The sequence below is a fragment of the Littorina saxatilis genome, linkage group LG17, assembly GCF_037325665.1.
Source record: "Littorina saxatilis isolate snail1 linkage group LG17, US_GU_Lsax_2.0, whole genome shotgun sequence".
NCBI lineage: Eukaryota > Metazoa > Mollusca > Gastropoda > Littorinimorpha > Littorinidae > Littorina > Littorina saxatilis.
Genome location: NC_090261.1, coordinates 21,733,871 through 21,750,117, shown reverse-complemented (window position 1 = coordinate 21,750,117; position 16,247 = coordinate 21,733,871). Strand labels below are relative to the sequence as shown.

The 16,247-nt window shown below is 46.2% G+C and overlaps 1 protein-coding gene across 3 annotated transcripts in view; it reads right to left on the bottom strand.

The window, feature by feature from the left end:
- LOC138953217 (uncharacterized) overlaps window positions 1-15,531 on the bottom strand; it is a 77,987-nt gene extending 62,456 nt beyond the window's left edge. Inside the window, exons 1-6 of one of the 3 annotated variants that reach the window (XM_070325011.1) lie at window positions 8,996-9,090; window positions 8,614-8,808; window positions 7,095-7,340; window positions 4,846-5,037; window positions 4,047-4,288; window positions 151-3,422 (exon numbers count right to left, since the gene is read on the bottom strand). In XM_070325011.1, coding sequence (XP_070181112.1) covers window positions 983-3,422; window positions 4,047-4,288; window positions 4,846-5,037; window positions 7,095-7,340; window positions 8,614-8,808; window positions 8,996-8,998 — 3,318 coding nt within the window. In that variant the 5' untranslated portion in view covers window positions 8,999-9,090 and the 3' untranslated portion in view covers window positions 151-982. Of the gene's footprint in view, window positions 1-150; window positions 3,423-4,046; window positions 4,289-4,845; window positions 5,038-7,094; window positions 7,341-8,613; window positions 8,809-8,995; window positions 9,091-15,464 lie in introns of those variants that run through there. The other 2 variants (XM_070325010.1, XM_070325009.1) reach the window with 2 other exon arrangements.
- Between the last annotated feature and the right edge of the window lie 716 nt (window positions 15,532-16,247).

Sequence of the window (16,247 nt, the reverse complement as noted above, 5' to 3'; positions counted from 1 at the left end):
AAAACTTGGACGTTGTGCTCATGTTATAGGCTATATCCCACTGTGCACACATACACACACAAGCACGCACCCGCACACACGCAGAGAGAGAGAGAGAAAGAGAGAGAGAGAGAGAGAGAGAGAGAGAGAGAGAGAGCTATTTTCACCTAATATCGCAGCAAAAATAAGCTTTTTACGAGTCTTTCTGTTAAGATTTAGTAATACAAACAGCAATCTGAAGGCAATCCCGCTGGTTTGACTGTCAAATCATACATAAAATGAAATCCGAAAGACTGTGGAGCCATGTTGAAAGACTCTCCATACAACATGCAGATCATGGGGTGATGACGATGATTTTGGAGTGGCTCCGTGAATAGATCCTGAACAGCGAGCCCTGCTTGTTCGCATCCTCAAGTCTTAGAAGAACGGAAAAAGCGTTCAGATCATCCCAAGAACCGGAAACTTTCAGGGGATTATGACAAGTTGGGAGCGGCACCATGAACAGCATGCCCTGGTCCTTTGCATCCTCTAGTCTTAACCTTCACCCGATCACGCTTTGGACTACACAGTCCGGATGATGTGTGTCGTGTACGACCCATACTTTAGAAGAGGGATCCAACGTAAAAGGGATGGGTCGTACACGACCCACGCCATCCGAATAGGGATAAATATCGTACGGAAAATCTTTCTTTAATTCCAGTGGGTCGCTCATACCCACATAATCCGGACTGTCCAGTTCAAATTGCGTCATTGTTTATTTGTTTGTTTACAAAGATAATTCTTCAGAAAGTGGCCGATGGGAGCGTCCTTTGGTGTTTGAGGACTACATGAAGTTTCAATCAAAATGTGATACTCCCAATAGTTTCAGAAATACCGACACTTTTGTGAGACTCTGGGTCGTCCACGACCCACGAAGCACGGTGACGGTTTAAAAGAACACGGGGGCAAAGCGCGGAGACAAAGTGTTCAGATAATCCCTAGAATACAAGAAACGTATATATATTCAAGGGATGATGACAACCAGTTGGGACAGACAGCGTGACGCGGCCATGAACAACGAGTCCTGGTCATCCATGGACAGTGAAGACACGGCCTGGCGGATACGACGCAGCTCGGACTGTCTCAAATCATCCTCCGTCTGCTCGCTGCTGGCTGCGGTGCGATGTCCCTTCTCCTTCATTGACCGTCCCATTTCGGCACCAGCTTCAGCCGTGTCACACTTCCCGGGAACACCCTCTTTTCTCTCATCTTCTTTTTGGTCTCCACACTTATTTTCATCGTCCCCCGCGCCGATTTCCTTGCTTTCCTCTCCACTGCTGTCTCCCGGAATCTCGCTTTTCTCTTTGTTGTCTTTCGTCATGTCACCGCCTTCTGCGTAGTCGTTTGCATTCTTGACTCCCTCTTCGATGCCTCCTTTTCTCTCGTTTTCCTCTTTGTTTTCTGCCCCAGTACCAACCTCACCTTGACCGTCTTGCTTCGCTTCAATTTTTTCTCCGCTACCCACCTTGTTGTCATTCATGCTCTCGCCCCCCTTTGTGAGCCCTTCTTTCTTCCTTACTCCCTCTTGGTTGTTTTCCTTACTTTCACGTTCTCTCTCGGCGTCCCTGACATCATCTTCCGGCTCGGCTGCTATGAGCGTTTTTCTGTCTGGCACAAGAAATAGGGACCGATCAGAGTCCTTGTGGTGGGACTGGGCGGTGTGGGATGAAACGGGATTCTTGGTGTTGCGTCTTTGAGGTTTTGCAAACTGATAGAAAGCGGCTTGAAGACTGGGTGAGTCTCCCCTAAGATCCATACCCATTCTGAGTTTCTTCCCCTTGACTTCCTCTTTACCTCCTGATGCTAATGGCGTTTTGTCTTTGGCATGAACGTCACTCTCTGAAGGATTCAAACCCTTCGAGATGCTTTCCATATATCTCACCAATGTGTTTCCAAAAATCCGCAGAATATGTAGCTTCACTTCGTCGGGCGAAGGCGGTTCTTTTGAGTTGCATGAAGGTTTGAAAAATGCTACAAGGGCTTCGAGTGACTGCTGAGTTTGGTTTTGGTGACCTTCGGATTTGCTGGACGGTGGTTTGCTGCTTTGCTGACACGACTGAGGTGAAACGGTCTTGGATATGAAGCCTTTGTCTGATGGATCAGATTCCTGACAAGCGTCAAGGAGTTTTCGAAGCTTGCAGCTGTCCACTTGGGAATCTATTGGCACCTCTCCGCCAGGTAAGAAGATGACCACCTTGCGTTCCAGACTGGGGACAGCCAGGACGTCTGTGATGATGACTTTGTCTTCAACGGGTCTGGCGATCTCAGCAGACGTGCTGTCAATCACGGGACTGCAGGGAACACCTTGCTCGCTTAGGGAGAACAGAAACAGGCTCAAGCCCGCGGAGATGATGAACTCCAACACGTCTTCTATCTTCGTTTCCCAGTGACCACCTCCTACATGTTTGAAGTAAGCGTTTGGCAGAGACATGAGAATAAGAATATCGCGGAAAGATAGCGGTTTAGCTTCCACATACTTGGATTTGGATTTGTCCGTAGACTGCGAACACACTGTCGAGCAGCGTTTCTTTGCTGTCGCTGTCGAAAATGCCTGTTCTTCCGGTTCTTCTGCTGAGCTTCTTGCATGAATCACCAACCTGAGCTCAGCTTTCATAAACTCTACAAGTTCCTCAGCACACTTGACGCAGTTGTCAGGCCTGACATCATTCTTGTGGTCCTTGTGATAGATGAAGAAGACCGGGGGGCCGTCGCAGGGCAGGCCTTGGGCTACGCTCCGCGTGCTGTACGCATTCTTGTGGAAAGGGTTCAGATCTAACTCCTTCAGCAAGAGCTGGATGCTGGGTGGACACCGCAGACACTGCGTCAACCGGTACAGGTGGAAGCCAGCTGGAACTCGTGCGACGGCCAAAGAAACGAACCAGATTGGATTGTGCAGGAAGGTGTGTCTCAGCTTGGGGATGATGCCCGCCGTATGGCGCGGAGACAGTTCGTCCAGAAGAAAACAAACATCCTCTGTAGACTCTCGGTCGTCTCTCAGCTCAGCCTTCAACTTGGCAATGTCGAGCTCAGCCACAGTCGTGTTGTATCTCAAGACGCTGCCCCTTCTCGCCGCTGCCACGTCATTGGCGATGGCGTCCTCCAGAACGTGGCCCGCGGCACGTCCTCTGGCCGTCGTCCTGATGTTGAGAATCACCACCCTCCTGCCTTCCCGCAACCACTGACGTCCTTTCAGTTGCAGCAATAGTGTCTTCCCGGACCCCACACAGCCGGCCAGACAGACGTGTGTGTGTCGCTTGGAGGCCAGAATAGCGGCCTGGGCCGGCGTGAGGACGATGCGAGAAAAGCAGTCCGCCACCTGACTGATGGCCTGGGCCCTGGTGCGCACCTCCACTCGGGGTCTGGTCTTGGTACTAATCGCCACCACGGACAGCAACCCCAGTACTCTGGTTCGGCCGGCGAGGAAGAAGAAGTGATATTGCTTTGTTACACGGTGTATGGAAAACAAACAGTTGATGTTGAAGACCGGTATGCATAAGTCGAGGTTAGAGACTTCAGTCCGGAATAAACTGTGTACCCTCAATGCAGTTTATTCCAGACTAAAGTCTCTAGTTTCCTCTCCTGTATACTGGCCCTGACCAACAAAATTAGAAGAAGGAGATAGCAGAAAGAACAGAAGCCCCAAAAGACTTTAAGCTTAGACAATGATTGCACAGGAAGAGTTCGCAAAACAAAATATTCTGGGCGTTGACAAAACAAACCAACAAACAGAAAGCAATGTGAACATTGTCAGAACAAAAGCCGAAAGAGTGGACAATTAGTGCAAAAGAAAAGTTAAACTCTCGAGTTTTAACAAACAAAGAAATAACCAACCAACAAACAGGGAAAACATCTTATCAGTGAGAAGGCGCAAGGCAAAGGCAGTAAAGAGAGCCCGATAAGTGAGAAAAAGGCGAATACTGAAAATACGAACGACAATGTGATCATGTAGCTTTCGATCACGGTGGAAACAAGGTCTTTATTTCTACAGACCCGCTGACTTCAAGCTATATCTTTAGCATAAAATTTACCTTCCCACAATAGTTTTGATGTCTTGCAGTGGCATGGCTGGCGGTCTATCGCAGTGATCGTCACCGCCGTTGAAGTTATCCATCCACCACCGATAGAGAGGAGAAGGACGCTGTTGCTGGGCGGTTTCAGAAGAGGTTGCTGTCGCCTCAGTGTTGTTTTCCGCTGTGACCTGAGACTTGGGCTCGTGCAAGTCGTCTTTGCACAGAAACACAATGCCTTCATGCTTGTGATCAATCAGCGCCTGCACAGAGCCAATAAGCTGTGACATCCCAGTGACATATGTAGACTAGTCTGTATACAGCTCAGTGTCACATAATTATATTGAAACTACATGCAGCTTTTGCGGACCTTCAGGTTGATGGTGGGGTCATGCACGACTACGCCGAGAGAGAGTGAGAGGGAGAGAGAGAGAGAGAGAGAGAGAGAATTTTGAACTTTGAACTTTATTTATTTATCGAGGGTAACAGAATAAGCAAAATATACATGCTTTTTTTTTTTTTTTTTTTTTTTTTTTTAGTGAGAGAGAGAGAGAGAGACACACACACACACACACACACACACAAACACACACACAAACGCGCACACACACACACAGGCACACACACACACACGTACACACACACATACACACACACACGTACACACACACACGTACACACACACACACACACACGAACACACACACACACACACACGAACACACACACACACGAACACACACACACACGAACACACACACACACACAAACACACACGAACACACACACAAACACACACACACACGAACACACACAGAACCTGTTGCAGTTTCTGTGATGTAAGGTAAGGAAGGGCGACAACCATTGCCACACAGCTTTCCCGGCTGAAGAGGTCGGGCATGATTCGACGTATGATGTTACGGGCATTCTGCACTTGCTTCACCGCTTTCTGCACGCTTTCGCGTATCTCCTGATCGGCGTGTCGCCACTTTGAATGCCCTGTCGCTTTGACCTGCATAATAAAACAAGGAAAGGGTTGCATCAAGTCATCATGTCAGCGACAATGTGCCAGCAGAGATGTTTTAATGTTATGAATTTCAGTTGCAACATTTGTACATTTTAGCAAGTGCTTCATTTGTATACTGTTCAAAAAAAGAAACGCATAGTTGCCAAATTTGTTTTATTTTTCGAAAAAATTAACAGAAAATCCAATATTTAGATTATTTGTTTGAAATTTGGTATGGACACAGTTGAATGCACACACAGTTCATTTGCATCTTCAAATCAATCGGTCAATCAATACGATTGGGTGCCGAGGCTGTCAAGTCAGTAGGGGGTGTGACTGCCTTGAGCAGCAACAACTGCCCGGCACCTTCTGGGCATGGACTGGATCAGATGCCGGATATCTTGCTGTGGGATGGTGTCCCACTCCTCCTGAAGTGCCTGCAATAGATCGCGGTGATTTGCCGGCGCTTCTTCTCGCCTGCGCACACGTCTGTCCAATTCATCCCAGAAGTGTTCTATCGGGTTCATGTCTGGCGACATGGATGGCCAGGGAAGCACCTGGACATGGTGGTCGGTGAGGAACTGGGTGGTGAGTCGTGCTGTGTGCGGGCGAGCGTTGTCCTGCTGGAATATGGCATCCTGGTCAGCCAGAAGAGGAAGGGCGTGTGGGCGCAGAATTTCCTCCACGTATCGCTGGGCAGTTATGCGCCCTTGGACGTGCACCAGGGTGCTCCTTCCAGCGGTATTGATCGCCCCCCACACCATGACGCCTCCACCACCATGAACGGGTGCCTCATCCACACAGTTGGGCGCGTAACGTTCGTTTACTCTCCGGTAGACCCTCCTCCGACCATCATGTCGCTGGAGCAGAAAGTAGGACTCGTCGCTGAACCACACGTGTCTCCAGTGATTCCGGACGGTCCAGCGAAGGTGCTGGTTGCCCCACTGCACTCGGTTCTGGCGATGGCGGCGGGTGAGGACAGCTCCTCTGTGAGGTCTGCGAGCTCTCAAACCAGCTTCATGCAGGCGGTTCCGCACGGTCTGGTCCGATAATCGGTGTGGCCCGGGGAGAGCCTGGACAGAAGATGAGGCCGACAGGAAACGATTCCGGAGGTGGCGGAGCCGTATGAAGCGGTCGTGAGCAGCAGTTGTCGCCCTTGGTCTTCCCGCTCGTGGCAAGTCAGCAACGGAGCCAGTGGCTTGAAACCTGACCCACAGTCTACTGATGGTGCTCTGGGACACGTGGAAGTGCCTGGCGATTGCACTTTGACTTTGGCCTGCTTGTAAACGACCCAATGCAATTTGGCGGTCTTTTCTGCTCAATCGGGCCATCTTTCGTCGCTGAATTGTCGTCTGATTTCTTTGTGGCGAACAATCCGCTTTTATGGGTTTTGGAAGACATGGTGAGAGCTCAATATTCCCCGAGTTTCACGAGATTACACTGAAGCATGACGAGTGGTCAAGCCAAATGAGCAATTTTGACATTGTAGCCACTGATAACGCATGCGTCACGTGCAGAGCTCACTTGTGGCAATGGACGAAAGGTCGACGACCAGATAAACATTTTCTGCAGTTTGGTGGATATCCTTGTAGCCATATAACTAAATTAACCAAATATTACAAGCTATGCGTTTCTTTTTTTGAACAGTATAAATCAGAGAAAGAGAGAGAGAGAGAGAGAGAGAGAGAGAGAGAGAGAGAGCGGGGGGGAGGGAAGATAGAGAGAGGGGGAGGGGGACAGACAGACAGACAGACAGACAGACAGGTAAGGGAGACAGAAAGGGACAGGGGCACACAGAATAACAAAAACAAGCAGACAGGCAGACCAAAATAAATCAGAGCAGACAGACAGACAGACAGACAGACAGACACACACACACACACACACACACACACACACACATTCTGACATTCTCACACACACACACACACACACACACACACACACACACACACACATTCTGACATTCTCTCTCACACACACACACACACACACACACACACACACACACACACACAACTCCCCCACCCCCACACACTTGAAAGACAGCGTAATCAACTGACCTCCATCAAGGTAACGCCCCACTGCTGACTGAGGACCACGACATCCACCTCCCCGCGCTGACCAGGTGTAGCGGGCAGCGGTCCTCCCGGCTCTGCCGGTCTGGCCTTGGCAAGGTAACTGTCAAAGTCCAGCGAGTCGATGATGAAGAAGGGGCTTTGATGACGCTGCTGCATCAGCTGACCAAGGTCTTGCACAGCGTTCAGCATGAAGGTGTGGGCTTCCGTGCCTATTGCGTCACTCTCAGCCTACGTCATAGATGATGCGTATTGACGGATTGACATGAAATGAACAAAAGTTTGCTTTTGGTTGCTATTATCATAATTATAATGATGTTTCGTAGATTTTACTTTTTTATTTTTTTCATCAAACGTTTCAAAGGGCTACCACGGACTGTGAAATACGGGCGTAAAAGGAGAAGGGAAAAAGTGAACGTGGTCAGATACCCCCCCCCCCCCCAACCACAATGTTGTGCAGGAAGATTGTGTCGACTTGACGACACCGGACGCGTGAGAGAAATTGTGTCCACCGCGGGCGCGGGTAGCTGCAACTGCAATTATTTTGGAGAAGAGGGAGAACGAAGAGGAATCGAAGGATGAGAAATGGGTGCTTGCATGGCCCTTGGCGAAGCTAGTTTGAAGCAAATAGTCGGCAACTTCCCCTGAAAGTGATGAAAGTGCTGGCTGGTTGTTGCCTTTCTGCAGAGAATGAAAGTACGACACTATTATCTTCCTTTCTCCGCTCCGCAGACAACTCATTCTCAACATAGCAGTCTCCGCAGAATCTCACTTTCGCCGCCATTTTCCTCAGTTCTCCATCATTCTCCGCCTTTCCCCCCCTACGTGTGAGACCCCCCCCCCCCCCCCCCCCCCTCCTATATGCCGTGTGAGATGGAATTCTTTTACACAATACATCACGCATTCACATCGCCGACCAGCAGATCGCAGCCATTTCGGCGCATATCCTACTTTTCACGGCCTATTATTCCAAGTCACACGGGTATTTTGGTGGACATTTTTTATCTATGCCTATACAATTTTGCCAGGAAAGACCCTTTTGTCAATTGTGGGATCTTTAACGTGCACACCCCAATGTAGTGTACACGAAGGGACCTCGGTTTTTCGTCTCATCCGAAAGACTAGCACTTGAACCCACCACCTAGGTTAGGAAAGGGGGGAGAAAATTGCTAACGCCCTGACCCAGGGTCGAACTCGCAACCTCTCGCTTCCGAGCGCAAGTGCGTTACCACTCGGCCACCCAGTCTGTGTGCCCTTGTCCAGAAGTGCGCTGTCGTTTCAAAAGTAAATCCTAGGTTTGAATAAACAACAAACACACAATCTGTCCTCTATAGGAATTTACACAACAGGCAAAAAAAAAGGGGGTTAAGTGTGCTTTAACAAATACAAAAAATAAAAGGAACTATAAAGAAGGCTGCATTTGAATATGTCACTGTCGAAAATGTCCACACCCCCGCTGACATATATTATGCACACCCGATCTCGGATTATTTTAACGGCTTACCGGTTTTACGAGTGTCATCCGTGATATTTCAGTTCTGTCCCCTTTTGCCCACGTCTGTTGGTTGAAATGTAAAGCAGGTACCCGGTAGCAACGCTGGTCCACGTCCGGGTAGTAAGTGTCAACGAAATCCGCGGTCCACTCGCCGAACGTTCGAGGTTCTGCACCTTCCACACACAGCTCGAGTCGATCCATTTTCTGAAAAATGGTGATAATGACAAACTTGATAATTACAAATAATGATCGTGAATTACCATTATGTTGCGGGTAGTGATTGCGCGCTCACCAGACTAAGTTTTGGACAATTCTTGTTCATCCATCATTTGAAAAAAATGTGATAATGACAAACTGACATGACAATTACTGAAATAATGCAGTGAATTACCATTATGTTGCGGGCCGGTAGTGAGTGCTCACCAGACTAAGTTCTGGACAATTCTTGTTCATCCATCATCTGAAAAATGGTGATAATGACAAACTGACAATTACTGAAATAATGCAGTGAATTACCATTATGTTGCGGGCCGGTAGTGAGTGCTCACCAGACTAAGTTTTGGACAATTCTTGTTCATCCATCATCTGAAAAATGGTGATAATGACAAACTGACAATTCCTGAAATAGTGCAGTGAATTGCCATTATGTAACGGGTAGTGAATGCTCACAAGACAAAGTTTTGGACAATTCTTGTTCATCCATCATCTGAAAAATGGTGATAATGACAAACTTGAGAATTACAAATAATGCAGTGAATTACCATTATGTTACGGGTAGTGAATGCCCACCAGAAAATTGTAAACAATTCTTGTTCATCCATCATTATCTGAAAATAGCAGTGATTACTATTTACTGATGATTACACATAACGCTATTGGGTTACCAACATTAGGAGTAATGAGTATCCACTGACCAGGAAAAGTTCTGATCAGCTTTGGTTCATCCATCATCTGAAAATCTACGCGCGAAATAATCTGATTTCGGCACTCTTGACATACGGTTCTGTAGTTCAACCTTGGTCTGAAAACGGTGGTCATGGTTACAACTGACAATTACAAATGGCACTGATGAATTACCGATACGTATTACGGCCAGTAAGTATTGAGCTACAAAGGCGACGGTCCACTCTTAGCCTGTTCGTGTCTATGTGGCCTGCAGACACAATTCTCCTTTATTCCATCGTCTCAAATGGCAACATGATCGCACTGCGACCGATTCGTTTTTGTAACTGAATTCTGATTTTTGAAGGTTCAACTGAAATGCACTTGCAAAGTTGTGCCGCAGTTTTCGTCAAAGGATCGCGAGGGATGGACTGAGGTTCGGCAACACACTGTGTAATATCTTGTATGTCGTTCGTGGTTGGTTGGTTTTATTCGTTTCAGGGCTGGATGTGAGGTTGTCTTCCTGGGTTGCAGAAGCGGCACCGCCCCCTCCACCGTTACCCTTGACACTCACATGTATTTTATTTTTATTTTGTTAATCAAGGAGAAATCCAAATTACCCCTTTTAAATATTGTATATATTTCAACATGTGTGGGACCTTGCCCCCTAGCAACCCCCCCCCCCCCCTACCACCTACACAGACCCTGTATCCCTGCCTCATTTTGAAATCCCTCCTGTTCATACTCACAAAGTCCAACCCTGCGTTCGTTTACTTTCTTCTCTCTATCTTTCTTTAGAGAGAGAGAGAGAGAGCGAGAGAGAGAGAGAGACAGAGAGAGACAGAGAGAGACAGACAAACAGACAGACAGACAGACAGACAGACAGACAGACAGAGAGAGAGAGAAAGTGAGAAAGAGAGAGAGAGAGAGAGAGAGAGAGCGCGAGAGAGAGACAGAGAGAGAGAGAGAGAGAGAGAGAGAGAGAGAGAGAGAGAGAGAGAGAGAGAGATTCTTTTTTTCGACCTACTGGTATGCCAAGCAAACAAGAGCCTTTTGTATCTGTGACATTAACCCTTCAGAAGGACGAATTTAACAGTTATGCATACGCTTACAAAATCTCTTGAACGTGTATGTGTGAACTGAAACCGGAACTGAAAATCAACTGCGCTGTATGCTTGTCTCCTTGTTCCATCACTGCACACAAATGTCTTTTCACTAAAAACATATTCGAAAGTGTTAATGCGTACAATTGTGTACCTGTTGGATTTTAAGGCGGGCGGGCGCAGTGGCGTAGTGAATTAGACATCGGCCTCCTAATCCGGGAAGGTCGTGAGTTCAAATCCCGGCCGCGGCTGCCTGATGGGTTAAGGGTGGAGATTTTTCCGATCTCCCAGGTCAACTTATGTGCAGACCTGCTAGTGCATTATCCCCTTCGTGTGTACACGCAAGCACAAGACCAAGTGCGCACGGAAAAGATCCTGTAATCCATGTCAGAGTTCGGTGGGTTATAGAAACACGAAAATACCCAGCATGCTTCCCCCAAAATCGGCGTATGCTGCCTAAATGACGGGGTAAAAACGGTCATACACGTAAAAATCCACTCGTTCAAAAACATGAGTGAACGTGGGAGTTTCAACCCATGAACGAAGAAGAAGAAGAAGAAGAAGAAGAAGAAGAATGTAAGGCGGCTCCCTTCCCCAGTAAACCATTGTGTAGATATCCATCTATCCATTCAGGGTGTAAACATTTCATACGCAAAGCAGGATTGTTCACATTACACTATCTAGTTTAACTCTTAATTAGTATTCAATGTGTAAATAATAGCTAATATAAGATGTTTGATGGGTTGTTGACAGACCAGCTTTTTTGTCGTCCGAGGGGGAGCATATCGTCTTTTGTTTCATATTTATTGACCAAGGCCGAAGGCCGCGGTCAATAAATATGAAACAAAAGTCGATATGCCCCCCGAGGACCGACAAAAAAAGCTGGTCTGACAACAAACCACCAAACATCGTTTTTGTCATCATTTGGAGGAAAGAGTGATAATTGTGGTCCCCAAAAAGTGAGAATAAGCGACAAGGAAGTTGAACTTGTGGAAACCTTCAAATATCTTGGGGTTTCAATTGACAATAAGCTGACGTTTAGTGATCATGTTCAAGCTGTTTATAAGAAAGCTCAGGAGCGACTTTTTCTTCTCAGGAAGCTTAAATATTTTAATGTCAATCAAAGTGTTATGGAACTTGTGTATCGCAGTTTGATTGAAAGCATACTGACTTTTAACATTGTGACATGGTATGGTACCACAAATGTTAAAAACAAAGCTAAACTCCACCGCATTGTTGCGACGGCTAGCAAGCTTGTTGGGCAACCCCAACGACAGCTGACCAGTCTCTACGAAGCTGCCATTAAGCGGAAAGCTCTCAAAATTGTCCGTGATCCGATCCATCCTCTCAACCCCTGTTTCGAAATTCTCCCTTCAGGTAAACGTTATAAGGTCCCTTTGGCACGCAAAAACCAGTTTAAAAAGTCATTCCTGCCTTCTGCAGTCACCATTTTAAATTCTTCTCGCATCACTTAGAGGCTGGTCGGATGGGAAAAAACGAACAATGTGTACATGTGAAGGTGTGTGGGAAATATTTGTAATGTGATTACTCGGCTGTGAAACCCAACTCCTGTGATATGAGAGGGTAAATTTACATAGTGCAATATCATATTTGATTGTATCCCTTTTATGTTTTATGTTTTATGTGTGTCGTCCTATACAATTGTTGTTATAATCGTTTACAGGCAGACAGGGTGTGCCGAAGAAAAATTTCCATTTTTGGCTCACGTAAGTGTAGCCTATGCGATCATAACTTTGTCTGTCTGTGCGTGCGTGCGTATGTGCGTGCGTGCGTGCGTGCGTGCGTGCGTGTGTATGTCTGTGGTAGAAACTCTAACATTTGAAGACGTCACATTACATTGACGTCACATTATGACGTAAGAGGGTTAGACGTCACGCGAAGGAAGTACTGAAAGTCTCGGTCATTATTATTTTGAGCGGGCCGAGACTAGTTGGCAGTCGTGTCCCTGTTAGTAGGCTACATGCAGACAGACAGATCTAGATCTAGTGTCTCGCTTTCTTGCACAGTTTCACCTATGCTCTTTCTGTGTGTGTGTGTGTGTGTGTGTGTGTGTGTGTGTGTGTGTGTGTGTGTGTGTGTGTGTGTGTGTGTGTGTGTGTGTGTGTGTGTGTGTGTGTGTGTGTGTGTGTGTGTGTGTGTGTGTGTGTGTGTGTGTGTGTGTGTGTGTGTATGTGTGACGGAGTGATTGAGTTTGTGTTACTGGTTGTCGATTTCTTACGTGAGCCTTGATGGCTTCGCCTCTTGTTATGTAATATTTTAATGGACAATAAAGTGCTGTTATTGTTATTGTTATTGTTATTTTGGTAGTGAGAAAATAAGATCACAATCAACACAGGGAGCCATGCTTTGAAACACGGGTTCCGTGCTGATAACCACACGAGTTCCGTGCGGATAACCACTGGCAATCAAAGCTGTCGTGTGAAAGCAACTTTCTGTATTTTTGAGTTCATAAAATGTTGGGATGAATATGTCAGGTTTGAGGATGCACTGTTCTGTTTGTTCATCTCGGTATTCCACTCCCTCGGCTTTCAGTTGTGAGTATTAAGCTTAGTAATCGAATGTGGAAGCTACGTTGGGTCAAAGGTCACAGAAGATTTGCGTCGTGCAGCGAAGGACAGAATCGCGATCTTGTTTCTGACTCAGTACCTCTTTGTTTTTCATTAGACCTGTCAATCTGCTTGCTCGGCTTTGTGAGATGTCTGCATATCTTGTTGCTATTTTCTTTGCTTTTATCATTATTTTTTATTTGCGCTTCGTTTATCGATACAACGTCTTGTGCACGGGTCAAAATGTGTGTGTCAGGGGTCAATTGGTTTGACTTGAACTTGACGTTCGTGTTTCTCACACAAAGATACACGCACTCCATGACTTTGTAAGAAGACATAACATATCGGTAGGTTTCATTTGTTTGTGATGAATTTATTGAAGTAGTTTTGTTTTTTTGTTTACTTTTTCCAGTTTGCCAGTTGGTTTTTTGGAACTTTGCAAAGCAGTGTCGTGTCGTCTGTTTAGGTCGGGGGAAACGCCAATGAAAAGAGCCGAAGAATCCTCAAGCGTTTCTATTCAATTTGGTTTGCTTTTGATTATCCATGTGGTAGGGCTTCCGGCAACTATGGTAACCCACAGGTGCTTGTGAATGAAAACTCGTGAAAATGATGACACTATAAGATGTTTGGTGGCTTGTTGACAGACCAGCTTTCTTGTTGGTCCAAGGGGACCATATCGTCTTTTGTTTCATCTTTATCGACCAAGGCCGAAGGCCGCGGTTGATAAATATGAGACAAAAGGCGATATGCTGCCCGAGGACCAACAACAAAATGCTGGTCTGACGACAAGCCACCAAACATCGTTTTTGTCATCATTTTGGTTGTGCAACAAAATGCACAATAACCCACAGGGAGACGAATTTTTAGAATCCAACTCCGGGCCACAAAGCATCGTCACAGCAGCACGAGATAACACGTCAAACTTGTATATGACGTCAAACGTAGCTTGTTGACGCTTTTCTTCCAGTCTGAAAATGTACAGAGCTGCGATCATACCTGTGAATTTATTTATTTATTTATTAAGGAGATTTCTATAGCGCATAACTAAAAGCACTATGCGTTTATGACTTTTCGTTGTGGATTTTGCGATTACAGAGATAAGTTGCAAATTGAAAATGAGTCGCCGCGGTAATTATCAACATTGATTGGGTCTTTGAGAGTGAATGCTTACAATCGTTGTCCTCGGAAACACAAATCCAAAGCCACGATGGTTCCACACATCAAATAATCAGCCTGATTGGCTTTTACTTTGACAATCCACGTTTCACATGAAAGCTCAAACCCATTCACCACCTCGAGTTATTGCATGGGGAACATGAGATTTATTTACCAGGTGTTTGTGAATGAAAACTCGTGAAAATGATGACAAAGACAATTATCTTATGAGCGTGACGATATTAAGTAATGTCATTTTTTGGGGGTGTGTTTTGAGAAAAACGAGAACAACGTTTTCGGTTTCTGAACAATCTGCCTATCTTATTTTAGTAATAAGTTTGAGCGGTTAACAGCAGAATAAGCGAGAGTTAAAGAGCTGGCAGCAACGTTCTCAATCAGCACGACTGCATGAAAACCCAAATGTGACCTTCCACCACGGAATGAGTCGCATGTCACCTTTGCATGATTTTCATATTTTTACATTTCCCTAAAGAGTTTTTTATGCTCGATCTAGTGGTGAAAACCGTTTTAGAAAAGAGCGAAAACTGTTTGAGTTATAAGCCTGTGACTAAGGTGACCCTCACACTCTTACAAGACACTCCCCGGACTTATATTTAAGCCTAGCGCAGAACCGCGCGAGTTGACATGCGACTCATTTCGTGGTGGAGGGTCACAAATAAGCTTTTGCCTACCAAACAAGTCTTCCTGTGAGTAAACAGCAGCCTCTGTTGAAAAGTTCCCAACTCAGAAATGACAACGGCAGTTTTGCTTTCGGTAACCGTGACAATGATGTCCGATGGTCTGAGAGTACCCTTCCAGTAGCTTCCCCTGTAAATTTACTGCAGAAATGCCTAACTTTGAGTTAGGTATTGTTCTTATGAGCGTGACGATATGAAACCGAAACCACTCAAATTGAAAATAACCATACAAAGAAGAAAACCCACTGAGAAACTGAGACACCTTCATTGACACAGATACAGCGAGACGAAAACTGGCACATACATCCACAGGCACAAAACACACACGCGTGTGCAAACATACATAGACACTTACACAGACAGAAGGACACATTGAAGATACACACACACACACACACACACACACACACACACATACACACACACACACACACACACCTTCGTACTATACTTACCTTGCGTCAGCGTCAGTTACCAGCAGACCACTAGAAATGTTGCTCCAGTCATCCGTTAAAGGCCGCTTGTAAACAGACAAGGAGGAAGCTACGGGGAAAAAATTAATACGCTCAAAGCGCTATTCTGAATGAATCAATGAATGAATAGAACTATGACATAAGGGTATTGTCATATCCGGCTGGAAAATAACGGTGTGGGCCTATAGTGGCGCAATAAAACGCCATTTATTTTTTACTCAACGTAATGCCTGTCTTACACTGTGCCGAATATCCTTGCAAATATGAACATGTTGTATTCGGCAACAAAAAGAGACGAATGGACAGGAAAACATATTGAAAATATGAAGCCTTACCGATCATTGACCGGCACGGTTGGCCTAGTGGTAAGGCGTCCGCCCCGTGATCGGGAGGTCGTGGGTTCGAACCCCGGCCGGGTCATACCTAAGACTTTCAAATTGGCAATCTAGTGGCTGCTCCGCCTGGTGTCTGGCATTATGGGGTTAGTGCTAGGACTGGTTGGTCCGGTGTCAGAATAATGTGACTGGGTGAGACATGAAGCCTGTGCTGCGACTTCTGTCTTGTGTGTGGCGCACGTTAAATGTCAAAACAGCACCGCCCTGATATGGCCCTTCGTGGTCGGCTGGGCGTTAAGCAAACAAACAAACAAACAAACCGATCATTGTGAATGCATACAAATCCATATACGAATGTCTTGCGGATGTATTTGGAACGTTGCGAGTGGCCTTGCGAGTGTTGCGAGTGCTTGCAAACATTTTACGAATA